Genomic DNA, 19,279 nt, shown 5'->3' with positions numbered 1-19,279 from the left:
TCAACAAGCAGCTGAAAAGGTGTACCTCCCAAAATGACCAGTGAGTGTAAGTTACGATCAAAAGTCCAGTGACAAAAAAGGGTATACACATGATTAGGTGCACAATTTTGAGTCTCATCAGTAATTGGAGAAAATTTTTAAATGGTTGGCACATGACTTATTGGTATTCCTAGATTTTATGATTTAAAAATTGGACTGCTATAGTTATTACAAATTAATTTTTCATAAACTGAATGAAAATTCTCAGAAATTTGTACCAGGGAAGTACTTTCTAGAGACTTTCAATATGTGGATTTCATTCTCCAGCTGCAGCCTAGTGCACATCCAACCTGCTACCCGAAACAACATTTCTTGGTTTTTCTGTTTTTCTGATGTATGATTGCTTGATTAAGAAAACGTTTAGCAGGCATTCTTGCTTCATTTTGCTTCATTGTTATGCATAAGGCTAAAAAAAAAATCTACTACATCATACACAAATCCACTTAAATATATGCCATCCAAATTAACAGAAATGGTCACTATAATTTCCAAATCATGAGTACATTTGAGCCATGCAGTAGTGATTTTCATGAATAAATATACACACAGTGAGGCTGTGTCTGAAAAATTACTTTGAGTTTAATTAAAATCTTATATTTGCTCTGTCTGTGTAAAATAAACGTCGGTTCCTCCTGTGAAAACTTCTTAGCCTGCTGGCAGATTATGATTTGAGGCAAAAAGAGCTAAAGGAAAATGAATCTGATCATTCTATGTCTCTATTAGTTTTAAAATTTAATCTGATAGTTAATACTGTGCACTAGCAATAATGAGTTGTCATATTAAATGTAATAGACATCACCCATGTCTGCGTTTTTGTCTTCATAGTTCTGAGTGGCCTGAGGCAGGGCAGGACATATACTGGGCACTGGGTAATAGCGATGAGCATCTGTGGCCTCATTCTCTTGAATTAGAACCTAGTCTCTGGGAACCTGACAGAGTGAAGAACAAAAACAGCTCAGATTAATTTTTCAGTGAGAGAATTTAGTCATAACAAAGTTTTCACTGTTAAAACTTCAGTTCAGTAACCCTGACAATTACTGAACTCATTTCTATTTAATTTTATGGCATTGCATTTTAGTAATTGCCATTCACTTTTTAAAAACGTTCTTTCTCTCTGTTTTTGATTACATACCAAAAAGTAGATACTTTTAAGCTATACAGGAAAAAGTGAATGGCTCCTCAGTGCCAAGTGTTGGCAGCCGTGCTGTTTCCTCGATGTGTACGTGTGCTACATGCTCACATTACTTGAATTAACATGCTGGCAATGTAAATGTGTTTATGATTTTTAGTAGGTTTAGCACTGGATACAGCATGAGTTTTTAATGAAATGGTCATGCTAGATGACTTGCTACAAGATTATATTACAATCCATGCTTTGTGCTAATAAATTTGTGTACCAACTTTTAGAGCAAACTACCAAGAATAGAGACAGCACATGCAATGGATCATCAACCTCAGCTGATTTCATTTTCTGGTATCCTTGTCAGTGACAAATTTTTTAAACCACGCAACACACAATGTTTAAAAATCATGTCTTAAGCGATTTTGTCTTCTATATGAACAAAACTACTAGCCACGTTCTTTGACATCAGGGGGGTTTGGTTCTGTTGCCACAGGTGTATAAAATCAAGCACCTAGCCATGCAGTCTGCCCTTACAATACTTGTGGGGGAAAAATGGAAAAACTGATCAATTTAAAGACCTCACTTTGTTCAAGTAAAACTTTGTAACACAGGTGGTAATGTTTGGGAACCACCACAACTCAGCCATGAAGTGCCAGACCAAGTTATAGTGTGGGGTCCCTGAGTGACACATAGTGGGTAAAAGTCATCAACACTCTGGTCCATGTCTGTCTGTCTGTGTAACTAACTAACTAACTAACTAACTAACTAACTACTCTGAAACTCTGTATAAAGTTTTTGTGCATCCAATGTACATTTAAAGAAACACTCCAATATTAAAAATAATTAAGATTAAGTCTAAAGTATCCCAAACATCAGTGTTTCTACAATGAGTGGAATCAGTTATATAATCTTACTGAGTTGAAAGGCTCTTACTCTGAAGTGAAATTAAGTAAAAATCATTCAGTTTTGTAAAATCAATTTATTAGTGTTTATCAAAAGGTGACACTTTAATTTAATGTGGTTTTGGATTTCATGACGGTGAAGCTCATATTCATTTTTGATTCTCTTCTTTATTCCTAATAAAATTTAAATTGTTTAATCAAATCTAACCTGATCCCAAACCAAAGAAGAGCTGTTGTATCCTTAGAGCCCCCACGGTCATCTTGTTCATAATGATCGGGTGGATATGGGAATTCTGGGTGCTCATCAGCTCCACAAGATCTGCATAGCATTATAATTGCCTACTCATACATGGACACACACACACGTCACCATCTAAGGGTTGTCCAATTGTCTTATCTATTTTATCTGCCTACTATTCTGTTTCCCCTCCCTCAGGGTGACTCAGTGATTAACCCACATGGTGTCAAGCAGAGGTGGTCATTGTGCAGTGCCAAGCTCAATTTTTTTCACCGTCTTGTCACTCAAGATTTGTTCGGCAATGACTCACCCCGCTAAATTATTAAAGGCCTAGGACGCAACATAAAGAGTCAACGGAAGTTGCCTACATGCCAAAACTCATGATATACGTATGTGCTGACTATCCGTTCAAGTAATATTTGTCACCTTAATAAATTATACAATTCCTATCTTTTTTTTTTCTGAAGCACAATGATGCAACTTTCAGTAACTTGGAAAGCTGTGGGATAACTCACCATCTTCAGAGGATTAAATATTTTTATACAGTAAATAATGTAGTAATGATATCAGCTAACACCAAGGACTGCTCATGCAAGAAACACATGGCTCATGTGAAACAGAGGATGGCTGGCTGAGCTCAGCACACATGTGGTCATTTTTTCAAATATAACATCTAGATGTGTGTGTGTGTGTGTGTGTGTGTGTGTGTGTGTGTGTGTGTGTGTGTGTGTGTGTGTGTGTGTGTGTGTGTGTGTGTGTGTGTGTGTGTGTGTGTGTGTGTGGTAAAAGTAATTTGTCACTTTTTCATGCTTTCATCGATTTAAAAGAAAATCATTTGGGTTTCAAATTCAGTGATTTGTCTTTTTGCTATCTCAAAAAACAAAATGAGGGTTTCATATTCAGCACATGTTCAGAATAACAGATTCATATTAACAACCCCAAATTTTACCTCAACATGAAATGAAAGAAAATGAGCTAAACAAATTTACCTGTCACCATGGCAACTAGAAATCCTAATGTTAATGGCAGAACTGACAAAATTATATCATCCCTCCAATGCAACAAAGAAGTGTGTCCAGTCTTAGATAATCACCACTCTGTCTATAGTTTATGCCTCGTTTCTGCCGAAGACATTGTGTGATCCACGAGCAGAAAACTTCAAGATAAAACAGTGATGAAATTCCCATCTAAACCAAGCCCAGGCTTGTCATTAATTATCCCCTTAAGCTTAAAATCTGCTACCATCATGCCAGTACTAAAATACTCCTCTGCAGCCCCTAATGATTTCTGTCCTGTTGCATTCATCCCTATCATTGTAACATGCTTTGAAAGACTGTTTCTTTTATACCTAAAATCATTTTCCCCATTGCTTAGACCCCATAAATTTGCCCATTGCACCAACAGATCAGAAGACAGTGTCACCTCTGGACACTTCACTCTACCCTTATCCATTGTGACCCATGCTCCCATGGGTCATTTGACCCAGTGTGTCTGTGCTTTTGGACTTTCTAGTGTTAATTTGAGTATTCTATGTTAAATCCTGGTTTGTTTAATGTTTATTTATGTTTTGTGTATTCTTAGTGTATTTAGTCTAGCTTTCAGTTCCCAGTTGTCTTAGAATTAGTGTCCTATCCACTTGTGTCAAGTGTCCTGTGTTAACTTTATTCATGCGTTTGTGTTTTCCCAGTTAAGCTGTCACTCTTCTGCTTTTATTTTTAATAAAAGATATATATCGACATGATAGTATCACAGTTACTGCAGATTGTTTGCACATCCATGATGTGAAAGTCCTTTTGCACCAAATTACAAAGTTGTTCTGTTGGACTGAGAGCTGTAATTGTAAAATCCATTTGAGTACAGCAAACTCATTATCATGTTCAAGAAACCACTTTGATTTGAGCTTTGTGACACGGTGTGTTTTAGTTTTGCTTCCTTTGTCCCGTCTGCTGTGATTTGATTCACTTGTGTCTTGTTCACCGCAGCTGTTTCCACTTCACCCTAATCACCACCCTGTGTATGTATCGTCTCAGTCACCCATCGCCCTTTATCAGAGCGTCTGAATATCTATCCTTTGTGTCTCCCAACTCCACTGGTGTAGAATTATAGTGACCATCCCAAGTTTTCAGTTTTCCTTTTTATTCTGTGTTTGTTTGTTTAATTGTTTTTGCATTCTGGTCACCAGCCTCAATAACACGTTTTCTGTTTTACTACCTCTGCCTGAGAGTCTGCTTTTGCATCCTCACATACAACATATGGCATCAGTCTGTAACTTGAATCTAGTTATGGCTAGCCAACTTCTCCTCTTCCCTTCTCACCTTGAATAATAGGGTGACACAGGGATGGTGGCTGAGCTCTCTTGTCTACTCGCTCTTCACCCATGATTGCACTATTATTTATGACTCCGACATCGTAGTTAAGTTCAGCCAGCACAGGGATATGACTGATCAGGGAGACAATAAGACTGCTTACAGGGATGAGGTTCAGCATGTAGCTGAGAAGTAGATAAAGGTGATCATTATGCACTTCATTTGAACTACTAGCCATGCGCACATCCATATCTACATCAGTGCTTATGAAGTAGAAAGTGTATAAATCTTTGTTGGCATCCACAACTCCAGTGATTTCCCCTGGCCTCTGAACTACCCTACTCTGATCAAAAAAGCACATCAGTGTCTTCACTTCCTGGGGAGCTTTAAGAAAGCTCATCTGTCTCCTAGGATACTAATGGACCTCTGCTGCTGTTCTAACAAGAGCATTCTCACCAGCTACATCTCAGTGTAGTTTAGCAATTGCACTGCTTAAAAAAAAAGAAGCAAAAGCACTGCACTGGGTGGTGAAAACTGCCCAGCAGATCACTGGCATCCATTTGCCCACCACTGAGAACATTTATCAAAAAACATCCCTTGTCAGGGCAAAAAGCTTTATCAAGGATGTCTCCCAGGTATCCACTTTTTAATTGTCTTCCATCTGATGAGCTCTACAGGAGCCTCCCAGCACCAGCGGGCTCGGGAAGAGGTTCTTTCCTGAGACTGTGACCCTGCTGAACTCTATGTATTGACCAGTGCTTTTTCTGCACTTGCTGTGTGAACCTCTGAGGTTATTCTGCCCACTGATGATATCAAATGCACATCCAACTGCAAATACTGTAGTTACATTGTACATAAAACAGCCTATATAGATAGATATATTGATTTGTCCCCGTGGGAAAATGTACATGTAGCAGAAGTCACCTGACATTTGTATACCCCACATAAAAACAATCACATCAAATATATACGTATAAACATATACATACATATATACTGTAAGTTATAGTATTACGCATGTTGCAGCACTTTAATTCCATATACCAGTGCTTTAATTCTACTGGATGTACATGTTCTTTCTTTTGCACTTCTGTTTCTGTGCTAACTACATTTAATTGGCTTTCTATCAGTGCATTGCACAGTGACAGTAAAGCATGGATCTGGTCTAATTTAATCTAATCTAATCTAATGATTGGGCATGTGATGTAGTGACAAATCATCTAATTACACCGCACATGTTTTACTTGTTGCCTTTCTTTACACGTTGAACAAGATTACAAGTTATAACATAATAAAAAGTAGCACTGTGCCAGTTACAGAATCTAGGCTTGACTGTCATTACAGCTGTTTTGTAAACAATCTCATTTAAATTTTCTGAATGACACTTTTGTAAATTGTCAAGAAGTAAGACTGCAGTAGCACTTGAATACAAAACCTCAACATAAACTCATATACACACACACACATTTTATGCAGTTGTCCAAGCTCAAGAGTAGACCATAAATAATATATTTGAGTCCTTGCTAGCAAGCCCATAATGTGACAGACAGGCAAGAAGAGCAGTGAGTATGAAATCTTGAGTTTTAGTTTGTGCTTGGTGACAGTGTGCCATAGCCTTCTTGACGTGACCACCGGGACCTAATGGAAGGAGCATCACAGGAGGCATCATGGTCTGCGGGATGGTGGCAGTGGTGGGCTGAAGAGCCTGGGGAGGATAGATAGGACTGTAATGAGGTTCTCTGCCTGAAGGCACAGTGGCTTAGAATAAAATGCATTATGAACCTATACAAGAGGTGAGGCGCCACTTATTGAGAGAGAAGGTTTATTATTCCCAAAACAATGAACAGTTAAAGCATCAGACCTTCAAGCAGAAATGATTGCATAAACACTTAAGACTCAAGGCTTGTAATTGAGGTTTAAACTGCACAAAAACAGATAAAGAGCTTTGAAAACACATATTGAATTCTAATAATGCACATTTAAAGGCAAGTTCTAAAAAGCACGTGGATCATACAGCTGAAAAAAATCCATCTAATCCCTATGTGAGAGCTCATAAGCTCCTCACTATGTAACTGTAACCTGTTTACTGAAGTAAGGAAGCCCAATGTAGCAGGTTGCCAAGGAGCCAAAATACAAAATACACATATATACACATGCAATCGCCCACACAGAATATACCACACACACACACACACCCTCTGTCTGTGATCACTGCATTGACCCACAGTATGCAACAGGCAGCTTGTGTAATTAGGCTCACTTGGAAACCAAAAGCAGAGCAACTAATTCACAGAAATAAAACTCTGCAATGCCTACCGAAAAAAGCATCCACCCTCTCCGGGCTTGTTTTTGTGAATCTCAGTGGATATGATTAGTCTTCATCATAACTTAGTCTTTCATAACTTTGACTGCCAGGGGGGAAAATGTCAAAGTAAAAAATATCTACCATTTACATGTATATTAAAAACTAAGTATAGATGTTCTTGGCAATGTAACTTGAATGATGTAGGACTTTATTAAAAAAAGTCTAGCCGAATAAGAAAAAATTATGATTTAAATCACTTTTACATGTGCAAAGTTCAGAGTGCTTTTGAGCATTCAGCAGGTCGCAAATAGGTGTTGATGTTATGTGTCATTGAAAATAACACAAACAATGAGAGTGATCAGTCAAACTGTGGCTTTGGAAGAACACTGATCTATGTATATCTATTTATATATAGATAGCTATAGATATCAAGATAATGACATGATAGCATCACAGTTGCTGCAGATTGGTTGCACATCCATGATGTCAGTCTCCTGTTACACCACATCCCAAACTTGGCCTGTTGGACTGAGAGCTGTGATTGTGAGCAAACTCATTATCGTGTTCAAGAAACCACTTTGATTTAAGCTTTGTGGCATGATGTGTTATCCTGTTGGAAACCGACATCAGAAAATACAGTGTGATCATAAAGGGGTGGATGTGGTCAGCAGCAATACTCAGCTAAGCTGTAGCATTTAAATGATATTTAATTGGCACTAAATAGCTCAAAGTTTGTGAAGAAAATATCCTCCACACAATTACACCGTCGGCAATAGCTCAAATCGTCGATAAAAAACATAATAGGTCTGTGCTTTTATGATGTTTACACCAAATTCTGACCCTACCTTTAAAATGTCACAGCAGAAATTGAGACTCATCAAACCAGGCGATGTTTTTCAGTTTTCGTTCAGTTTTGGTGAGCCTTAGTGAACTTTAACTTCAGCTAACAGGATCTGATGCTGTAACGTATCTCCTCTTTAGAGATGCTTTTCTGCATACCTCAGTTGTAACAAGTGGTTATTTGAGTTACTTAGCTTACAGCAGCCTGGCCATTCTCCTCTGACATCCACAAGGCATTTTCTCCCAGAGAACTGTCACTCACTGGATACTTTTTCCGTTTTAGGCCATTCTCTGTAAACCCCGGGGATGATTATGTGAGAAAATCTCAGTAGATCAGCAGTTTCTGAAATATTCAGAACAGCCTGTCTGGTACCAGCAAACATAATACATTCAAAATCACTTTCTTCCCCATTCTGATGGTCAGTTTGAACATCAGCAGGTCATCTTGAAAGTGTCTACATGCCTATATGCACTGAGCTGCTGCCAGCTGATTAGCTGATTAGTTATTTATGTTAAAGAGCAGTTAAACAGTTGTACCTATTAAAGTGTCCAGTCAGCGTACTGCTTAAAAAGATGTAAAAAAAAAATACAGTTACTATAAAACTTTCATGTCACAGAAGCAGTATTTCCTAAAAAGTAATAATTTTTATCAGGTTAATAGAGAACAATAGTGAACACACAATATAAGCAAGAAATGCAAATAATACATTTTATTAGTAGTAAACAGATGGAGTATTGCTTAAGCTTGTTTAACTTGAAATTAAACAAAGACAGTTTAAATTATTCAAAACTCAATTGAAATAAGGAGAGGCTTTTTAAAAAGACACTTTCAGAAGGTCACCGATTTAGTTGACCTGATTTCCTCAGGCAGATTATTCCAGAGCTTTGAGGCTCTGACTGCAAGAGCTTCCACCTGAAGTTTTCAGTCTGACCCCTGGAACACACGAGACATCAGTCCTAGGATAAGAGAGAAGTTATGACAGATCCTAAACATAATAATAAAATTACTTAGAGCCTGTGTAACAGCAATAAGAATATGTAAATGATCATATCTTTCAGTTCTGGACAAAAGTCTGGCAGCTGAACACTGTATAGTGTGGGGATTATATCATTTTAATATCATGTTATTCATTCATATCCTTTTATTCGTTTATATTCTTTTTATTAAGCTTTGAGTAGTGGCAGTTGATTAAAACATTTATTCGATATATTACACATATAGTTTCAATTATGTTGTTACACATATTACAAAATGTGCTTACAGAAGAGTTGGCCTTCTGTCTGGTAAGAGGTTATAAGCTTTAGTTGGCGAGGTGAGAGGTGAGACAGCGTGCAATGCGGTTGAGACAGTTTGCCTACACACACACACACACACACACACAGTATATAGACTCATTTCTAGGTAAGAGTTCGGACATATTTTGCTTGTAACTGCATTTGTGCCTGCATAAGCGACAGTTTGTTGTAGGATGTGTTTCTGATGTTCCAGAGATAAGCGAGAAGAAGCGAGAAGACAGGAAGCACCTGGTGTGGAGACGGAGAAAATGTTCTTTTTGAATGTGTGTGAGAGGTTGTCAACAGAAGAGTTGTGGTTATTGTAACTTATGCATGTCATGTATCCGCTTAAACGCATGAAGGGGCGGAATAATGCCCTGACGTATAAAACATTCTGAGTATGCTTTCTTGTGGGGATTTATGCTGAGGATTGTGACGGTGTACTTCCTCCACACGTGTGTTTAATAAAATCATTGTTTTGACGCACTTGGACCTGTGGTCGTTTGTCTCTCACCTCAATCACGAATCGGCACAATAGCCTGGAATTTGGTTCAGTTAGGTATTCAGTTTCATTATCCTGGTACGATGAGGGGAAAGTTTGTAAAATATGTGTTTAGATATGAAGTGTTGTCACTTTAGTTTTTCCCCTGTTTGCAGAAGCTGAGTGTGATACAGCAGCTTGCTTCCATCTCCCTGCAGGTGATGCTTAGCATTATTTGAAATAACTGTGATATGGCCATTAGTCCATATTTATTAGTACACTCAAGCCAACATGTTTAATAGACACTTACAACATGAAAACTTTTATTATTATGGCAGATGACACTAATTAACACATAGTTGTGCATCCCTGCATTCCAGCTCTCCTTCATTTCTCGATTCTCCCCACTCCCTGTCAGTGGAAGGGGCCTTTACACTCCCATTTCATCGCTAGCTCTGTAATTAAAACGCTGTAATCTAGGTGGATCGTCTCTATTTTTAAACCCCCTACCCACCCCTCGTCACTGTGTGGGTAAAGTGACACAAAAGGAGGCATCAAGCAGTGAAAGAGAAGGAGGAGGAGAGGGTAGCTAGGCGAACAGCAGCAGGTGATGTACAACATAGTGAGAGATGAGAAAACTAATAAACTATGTTTAGTTAGCGAAATGGCCTCAAGATAATTCTTATTGCATTATCCTGTGGAGCCCTGCCATTCACATTAACTATTCTAAATGATACATTTTTAACAGAAATAAATGAGACAAAGTGTAAAAATACTAGCATTTATTGTAATCCATTGCCCTGTTATTTTAATTAAAACACCAACAGCATACAGGGATGAGCAATACATTGATATGATCTTTTTTAAACTGTGTTATTGTGATGATGTCAAAATTAATGAGAGTAAGAAAATAGTCAATGTTGGATATTTCTTGTGGCATGATGAAGGGAATGAATGACAGGACACAGAGACAAGTTAAAAAATTAAGAAATGATAAGCGCGGATTAGCTGGTACAAAAGTCCAAAAAAATACAGGTAATACAGAACAACCACGATAACAGTATAAGAATAGTGAGTTGTAAATAAATTGCCAGTTCAGGCTGCTTTATTTGTACACAGCAGATCTAGTCTGCAGTAGGTGATTCATCCATTCCCACATTTTTCAAAACACATATGGACAGCAGAAAACAGATAGTGATTGATATTTATTTTCAAATTTTGTGTATTTAGCTACTGTAACTACAAAAAAAAAAAAAACTTTGTCACTTTTTTAACCACTGATGGTTGTAAGTTAACTGCTTTTGACAAGCTCTATCCTATTTCTCTGCTAAGATCATCTGCTGTATGTATATGTATATGTATACTATGTGCGAAACCAGTCATTCTCCTCTGACATTAACGAGGCATTTTTTTACCCAGAGAACTGCCCCTTAATGGATTTTTTTTTTTTTTCCTATTCAGACTGTTCTCTTTAAACCCTTGAAATGGTTGTGCATCCCAGTGGTTGAGAAAGCCCAGTAGCAGTTTCTGAAATACTCAGACCAGCCTGTCTGACACCACCAATCACTTAAACCACATTTCTTCCCCACTTAGACGCTCGTTCTGAATTTCGGCATTGCATCTTAACCATCTCTATGCACCTAAAAAGACTGAGTTGGTGTCATGTGATTAGCTCATTAGATATTTGCATTAATAAGCAGTTGAACAGGTGTACCTAAAAAACTCGTATGTCAAATATGAATCAGGCCCTGCAGCTTTCTGACACTAATTCCCTAAAGCCACCAGGCTCCTGAAATATGTTTTAATTATTTGCACCTCTCAGTAATATTTAATCATGTTCATGCGCTCACACTCACACATTCACAGAAATGGTCATCAGTGTTTGTTAAAGGGTTAGCTCATTCTATTAGCGATCATTTATTCATACCCCAGGGGTGGTTGGAGAAGGCCATGCATGGAGACACCCAGCAGTTCCCTCTGCTTCAAAGCTAACAGCATTAACCACATTAGCTGGATGCTCTGTTGAACGCATTAAAAACAAATAGCATCACTGTTGCTTGGAACTTATTGCATTTGTTTTGTTTGTTTGTTTTCTTTATTATCCCATTAGTGCGATGGTGCTCGCTGGAGTTGTTGCCCCTGTAGTTCATCAGATGATGACAGAAAGATGATTTGAAGTTAAAGTGCTTATCATTAGCCTATAAGTCTGACTCACTTTCAACCCCCACACACACACACACACACTTTTGCCCCTCACCCCCTGCGGCATCAGCTCAAGAACATGGCCATTACCTTCCCCGGTTCCTATGGCAACACCACCCTGCAGCTCTTATGTGGAGGTAGTAGTAGCGTGTGTATGTGTGTGTATTCACAGTCACGTGTGGCTGTAGGTGTGTGAGCATGTTCGCGGTGGGCTAATGCTAGTTTAGATGATGTCATCAAAGAGTATGGTCAGTTTAATGGTTTAATGTTACCCACTTCCTCTCTGTCACTGCTAAATGTATACCACTCACTGCTTAAAAAACAGGCAATAGATGTTTTAAGTTTTAGGAAATAAATGCTCACGTGTTACATGTCCATTAGTACTAGTATTCGTGGGTTCGCAATGCTTTCTGATTGATCCCTCATGCTGTAGGTCGTAAATCTCTGACAGGGTGAGTGGACTTTTAAAGGCATTCTGCTTTGTCACTAGGAGCCATCTGAGGTCACCTTGGCAAGTTTGACACCTTCTCACTAGCATTGATCTGCAATGCTGAATAAGAAAAAGAGATATATCTAGATGACAAGAGCACAAGGGTGACACACTGGAGCTGAAACAGAGTGAAGGACAGGGCAGAGAGGGTGAATGTTATTCTCTCTTTGGTGGTCCACTGTCTGGTACAAAGAAAGGTAGAAAGAAAGCCAGAAAAGCAATGTGAGATAAGGCTTTGAATATATCTCCTCAGACTCTTCTTTTTTCTTTTCTCTCTAAGGAGCAGGACTGACTGACAGACAATCCGCATCACCACCACCACCTCCTCTCCTGGCTGTGGGCAAGCTTTGTGTAGTGCTTACCACCACCTTGAGCTAATTAACACATCTATATGCACACTCTGAGTTTATTAATAAGAAATAAACTGGTTTGCCACGGACACCAATTATCTTTCATTTGGCATTTTAAGTGGTTGGGGGAGGTGTGTCATAGGCGATGGGAAGGGTTTTAATGGTCACGCAGTACAATGGATTTGCAGTGGAAATCAATAGGATGAAGCGCCCACTGTCCCCATGAGAGGACACAGTCATTAGAGAAAAGCATATTAAGACCATTTGCCTTAGACAGAATGAGCTCCCATCCTGTTGGATGTTTACTTTTGTTTATTGTGGGCTTGATTAGTCCCATGATGATCTTCTCCATCTAAGGCAGCCAAGCTGGTGTCTTTGTGCCTCAGCTCCCTCTCTCTTCAGTACTCCTCTCTGAATGCAGACTTAATCAAACACAACCTGTGCCAAGCTCCCTTCTTCTGTTTTGATCGGATCTCCCCTGTGCAGAGCTGTCTCCTCGCTCTGACTGTGCCTGTACGTGTACCCAGATGCAGAATTTGACCCAAATGTGATCTTCGGCTAAACACAGAAGCAGAGATGAAAGATTGCTTAGTGCTGTGTATGACTCGCCATCCCTCATGAGAATTAGATTTAACCCCACCGCCGGTCGGTCTGCACAGACAGTGAACCTCAGCTCTACTGTGCTCCATTTAAAAGTTTCCTTAGGGTTAGAGGTTCATTGGGTGATTTAATTTTGAATAGTTTATAGTCTTCTCAATGAAAGATTAAGCACATGGGTAAACAGCATGTCTATATAACAGTGAGTTACTAAATGAGCCTCTTTTTCTCTCAGTGCATAAAAGCTGCATTGCAGAATCAAGCTGTACCCACCTCCCAGCCTGCTAAAGATCACACTATCACTGACTTTCGGTTTGTTTCATTTTATTGCAAACATCTGTTCCTTTTGCATATAATTAAGCTCTTTACACAAAACAGCACATGTGAGAGCTAAACCTGTGAATACTAAGCATTAATTTGCATTTTGTTTGTAACAATTCACGCTAAATGGACTAAAAATTGAATTGAGTAGTCCCACCTTTCAAAAGTGTAAAAACCTCCTTGAGGTAAGCATTTCTATTAATATTCTGCTTTCAGAAGCACGCAAATAAAATAAGTGCCCGCAACGGTTAAGAAGAGAATAAGAAGGGGGATAATTAATTTCTTTAAAGTGTAAAGCTTTTATCGTTCTCTATTTTCACTCACAAATTACCTTTCCTTTTATGCCCCAGGGCCACGCTTTCACTTGACTAATTCTTGAATCAAATATTGTCACCTCGTTGTTGTTCTTTATTTCCTAATTTATTCCATTATTACGCGACAGCATGTTTTTTTTTGTGTGTCTGTGAAAATAATGGTGTTGCCACTTTATAGAAAAAGATGGGGTTTTTTTTGTAAAGTACAGACAGATAAAAGCCATCAGAGAAGGAGGAGTGGACAGACCTGCTGGAGTGAGAACACACTGACATACTGACAGGTGAATTTCAGGACTGGACAAGTACAAAAAAACCCCAGTGAACCGTCGCATCGACCAAAAACTGGGGAAAAAAATGCCTAAGGCTTGTATCTGACAGCACAGTGTTATCGGTTAAATTACGCTCACATTCAAGCTGAGAATATGCCACCATAGAAACACATTTCCAAGTGTGAAATGCTGTAGGTGTATCAGTTTGTGGATGGTCTGAAACCCATTAATTAACTGTTTATGTGTGTGTGTGTGTGTGTGTGTATATATGTATGTGGGAAACTTTTCAAATTCATGGTGTTGTGGGTACAGAGTGAGGCAGTTTTATTGTTTGTTGTTCATTTGCCTGCACATAATAGGTTGATTTAAAGATTCATGAACTTGAATGTAAGGACTGTTGGTCCCCTGCTGAATGGCACATGGCACAATTTGCATGGATGATGTGGAGAAAAGGCAGTGAGTCTGTTTGAGGGCATATCAGCACCTTTGTGCACAGATGCCTATGAGTTTACACTACATCCCCCTTTTTTTTGATTGTTTGTTTAAATTCCACTGATTTTGATGGACACAAGAGGTCATGCAACATCTTTTGAAATGACTGCCAAGTCATACTTTTTCTATTGTGTTCATGCACCTAAGGGAGAGAAAGAGAAAAAGACTGTTTACATCCACCTGTGTGAGATATGAGATATCGTTTCCATTCCTCATCTTCATTGCATGTATTATTACTTCCTCCTTTGAATACAGCACATCCCATTAGAAACAGAATGAATGGGTCTGTGAAAGGCCACTTCATCCTTGTGGGACCTGCGTCGGCATAGAGAGCAGATCTTTTGTGCGTCTTGCCCCCTAATCAAAAATGCCGAGGGAATTAAAAATGGCTATCTACACAACGTCGCTCGTCCTGACAAACAGATGGCAGAACAAGACAGTTTCACAAAGATTTCAAAAAGATTCTTGCTCAAAGGCAGGCTTCACGTGAGAGCTATCTTTGTTATGGTTAAGTGTCGAATGCCACAGCCAGTTTAATCACCTGTATTTCTGTCATGAGTTCAGTACACCGTTCATTATTTTTTTGTGAGGTCTGTGTTGTAAAAGGTCAGCAGTGATGCTTCTTGACAGTCAAATGTACACTTCTGGAGAGAGATCTCGAAGCGCGACAAACCCTTGCCAAAGACACAAGTGCACACATTTTGATTGGGGTGAAGGGATAACATGCTAATGTGTTATTCCTGCACTGCTACATTAGCCTTTTAATATCCTCTTCATGCACTTGTAATAATTAACCATGTGTCAACCTTAGCTGACGCAGTCTTAGTCACAATCATAATTATGTTTCCTTGTAAAGTTCAACCTGCAGGCCCAGTAACAGTACATGATGTTCTTCTCTAAACAATATTCTAAAATTGTCTCAGATCATTCAGGTGATGACAAGAATCACCATAAAGATGCACACTGACAACAGATTGTAGACATGCGGATTTTGCTCCGTGGTAACTCTTTAACATATGCATCTGTGATAGTGGGCGACTAGCAGTGCTCATAATGTGACAATTCACAGTGGGTCTTTGGCAAGAAGGTAAGTAATTTTAATTGGCACTCAGCCAAGTCAAGAGCATAAGCATTTATGTGAGAACATTACAGAAGATTCAAAGAACAGGGATTTACTTTGAACTGTTCATCGTTTGAGCGGTACAATTACTAGCTTGAAAATATCTGCAAATGAATAGAATTTGTAAGTTATTATTTTCACATGCAGGCCAACTATGGATGACTGATTATGCAAGTAAGTGTCATATTACCAGTTATTCACATTATTTGCGTCACCTTCTTGTTGTCTTGATGTACAAGCAAACACCTTACATGTCTCATACAACCTATAGTGTGTGTTTCTTGAATAACTGCATGTATTTTACTCCATAAAAATATAGCATAGATATATATTTTACTGTAAAGAACTAAAATATTATTTTGAATAGAGCCCACTTGTTGCTGTGGTTTCCATAACAACCATACAGTTAATGCTATGGGAAGGTTTGAGATAGTGTTTTTGGTTTAGTGTGTGGCTTGTTGTACAACAGTTAATATATAAATGATAAAAATATTCACACGTGCCTCCCTGTATCCAGTAGACATTTATGAGAACAATATCAGGATAATTTTGGATTTTTTTTTTTTTGAGTATTGACTAAATTAAAGGATTTTGAAGAAAAGATTACGTAAAAATGAATGTTTTAATAGAAATTCTCTCTACTAAATGAAAGCGGCGAAGTCATCTGGTCTCCTGTTTAGAAAGTTTGGATACACCACACACTGCAGTTACCTGTCTCTAAGAAAACATGACACTGATCCCAGTAAAGTTTAATCATTTATGCTTCCATATTATTTTCTCTTGGCTATATTATACAATTTTTGTGGTCATCTTGATCTGAACTGTTCCACCGATCAATATCCAGATGTTTAAATACAGTTTTTCATGTTGTGTTGAAATAGTGTGTGGAGTTGTTCTTAGCCATTAAAGTCTAATTATCTAATGTGTTTTATTAATTCATAGTGTTTGTCTGAGATACCTTTGTCAGAGTTTGATGGTCTGTTGAACACGCTGTCTTGTGTGCATGGTCAGTGGACACAGGTGTGAATGCATGGGTGTGTTTGTAAGGATTCATCTACCCAAGCTCTCCTAACAAGTACTGAAAAAATAATGAGAACATCGGTTGCTTCAGAGTGGGGTACATCAGAGAGAAAGAGGAGAAGATACAGATACATATAAGAAAGAGACGTTAAATTGATTCAAAATGCTGAGATGAATTCAGTGGAAACCCAAAATCTTTTTCTCTGTTAGAAAATGATATCTTTTGGTTATGAAAATACAGGGATGTACCATTAAAGGGAAAATGATGTATTAAATGAATAACAGCAGTTCTTGGATGTCTGTAGCTGCATTTCGGACTGCTCCTCAAACTCCACCTACGATAAAAAATTTTCTGTCATGTGGTCATTGTACTTTTTTTTCCATACATAAAAATTACCCTGTGAATGCTTAAAGTGCCCCTACATCAGGATATCACTGATATAATGCTTTCACTTTGTGAATAATCAATAATCTGATGTGATGTGAAAGACAGAAAGGTTATTCCACACTTCTGCTCAGATCCGAGCTTACATTTTTTAAAAGAAGGTCAACAAGGTTCTTCAGAGATCTGTATAGCACAGGATTAATCACAACTGAATGTTAAGGAGAAAGACTTTTTTTTAAAAGACTTCAAAATGCAATTACAAGAGAAATACCACTGTAGCCTTTTCCTCTGAAACATGTTCTGTTTAAAAACAACTAAATAATACAAAGTGCTAATTAATTAACAGTTGACAAAGCTTAAGATAGTTGTTACAACTTTTTTACTTGCATGCCGCAGTTTCAAGTTTTTGGTACAAAATAATTCATGCAGCATCGATGATTTCAAAGTGCAAAACAGATCCAAAGTCACTTTACAGAGCAGTTAGCGAGCATGCCAAGTAGGATCAGAATCACTCCATAAAGCTGTAACGAAGTTTGTTGAAAACCGGAAAGGCTTTTCATACTCAAAGTGTACCAAACAAGAACAAGAAAAGAAAAATAAACTTTGTATAGAGAATACACACATACACATCCATCACGTCCACAGAGTACACTGGCAGGCGTGGAACTATAAAAATTCACAATCATGCTTTTGGACGATTTTTTAAACCAAACATTAATAATCATTCGAAATTTACCAGAAGAAAAAAAAAACAAATCAAAAATGAGGTAACGGCTTGTAAACATGTTTTTTACTTTGTTCAAGTTGGCAACGATAAATTCACTCAAAATATTCAACAGATCGGCCCACGTGTAAACAGCTGCCCTTATTTTACGCACAGACTTTACGCACAAACATTGGTCGTTGGACTACTTTCCTGTAGTCCTTTTTTTTTTTCGGAAGGTCATGTTTTTGCATATCTTAGTCACAAGGACACACTTTGATAAGTACATGCAGATGTAGATCTTGATCTGCTGTTCGAAATGTGCAACAGATCCCCATACCGGTTCTCCATCCACCTCTCCATCTAGGTGAACTAGCTGAGCCCAATCATGACAGTTTCCACGTCTTTGGAGGGTCTCCGGTCCCTTACCAGAAAGTTAATCATACTTTCCGACTTGATCATCAGGTTGCACCCAAGAAAAAATACACCGAACACTACAGTGAGTGACAACACGCACAGCACTGCGATTTGCACCACACGCATCACGAAGAGTTTGCGCTCGTCTTGCAGCAGTACCAGGGACCCTCCGCCGTCGCCGGTCACCACGCTGTCGGTTGCGTTGCCGGAGTATGTTGCCAGGGTCCCGGCGAGGCTCTGACTGCCGTTAAACATTGCGTCCTGGGTCACGTTGAAGAGGGAAACATTCATCTTTTGTTGTGGGTTGTTAGCAGCAAATCAAGCGACTCCAACTGGTAGGCAGACAGTGTCACCATAAAACCCCGACTCCGAGCAAAACTTAGTGTCATATGACTACTGAGACAAAAAATAAGAGGAAGGTATCGAGAAATGACAAGCTTTTGAAGTCCAGTTCTGCAGCCAAACATCGAGCTTTGCCAAAGCTTCGGTGCGTAATGACCACATCCACATCACCGGACCGCTACAGTCAGAGAGTGTCGGATCAAGTAATAACCCAACTATGGTAAGTTTCTTTAATTCAGAGTCCAAGTTTCTCTAATTCTTCGCGAGTCTTCTGCACAGGAAGGAAAGTGCAAAATGGTGTTTCCCGATGGTGTATTAAGAGACACTCCCTGCGCACCCGAGCTCGCCTGCGAGCGTTTTCTTCCACTGTGCCAAATCTCTCGTGCCTTTTAAAGTGATGATGAATTCTCCGTGGACCACAACACCGCTCCTCAATAGAGAATGCGGTCAGGTGGCTTTGCATAAAACGCTACTGCATACACAAAAAAGGAGAGAAGGAAGGAAAGAAAGAAAAAAGACAAAGAAAAAAGAAAAGAGTTTTCCCTACTTGTTTTTATTTTACTGCCACCTGTTTCAAATTCATTTTTTATTGTTTTTGTTTGTTTGTTTGTTTGTTTTTATACTGATCTGAGTAGTGTAATAGTTCTATCTTTACAAATGTGAAGATGTTTGTTAAAAAGCATGTAAAGGTATTTCAGATACACCAGGAATGGGATTAAATGGGTTATTAACAGATATTCTGATCTCC

General features: G+C 38.6%; 1 protein-coding gene across 1 annotated transcript; it reads right to left on the bottom strand.

The window, feature by feature from the left end:
* Positions 1 to 17,177: 17,177 nt before the first annotated feature.
* On the bottom strand, positions 17,178 to 18,993 carry rprml (reprimo-like). Its single transcript, XM_031753442.2, has one exon. It carries the CDS (start codon positions 18,478 to 18,480, stop codon positions 18,145 to 18,147), a length of 336 nt encoding a protein of 111 aa, XP_031609302.1. The 5' UTR covers positions 18,481 to 18,993; the 3' UTR covers positions 17,178 to 18,144.
* Between the last annotated feature and the right edge of the window lie 286 nt (positions 18,994 to 19,279).

This window comes from Oreochromis aureus, linkage group 4 (genome assembly GCF_013358895.1).
Source record: "Oreochromis aureus strain Israel breed Guangdong linkage group 4, ZZ_aureus, whole genome shotgun sequence".
Classification (NCBI taxonomy): Eukaryota; Metazoa; Chordata; class Actinopteri; order Cichliformes; family Cichlidae; genus Oreochromis; species Oreochromis aureus.
The sequence above is the reverse complement of the archived record's forward strand: the minus strand, read 5'-3'. Positions and strand labels throughout refer to the sequence as shown.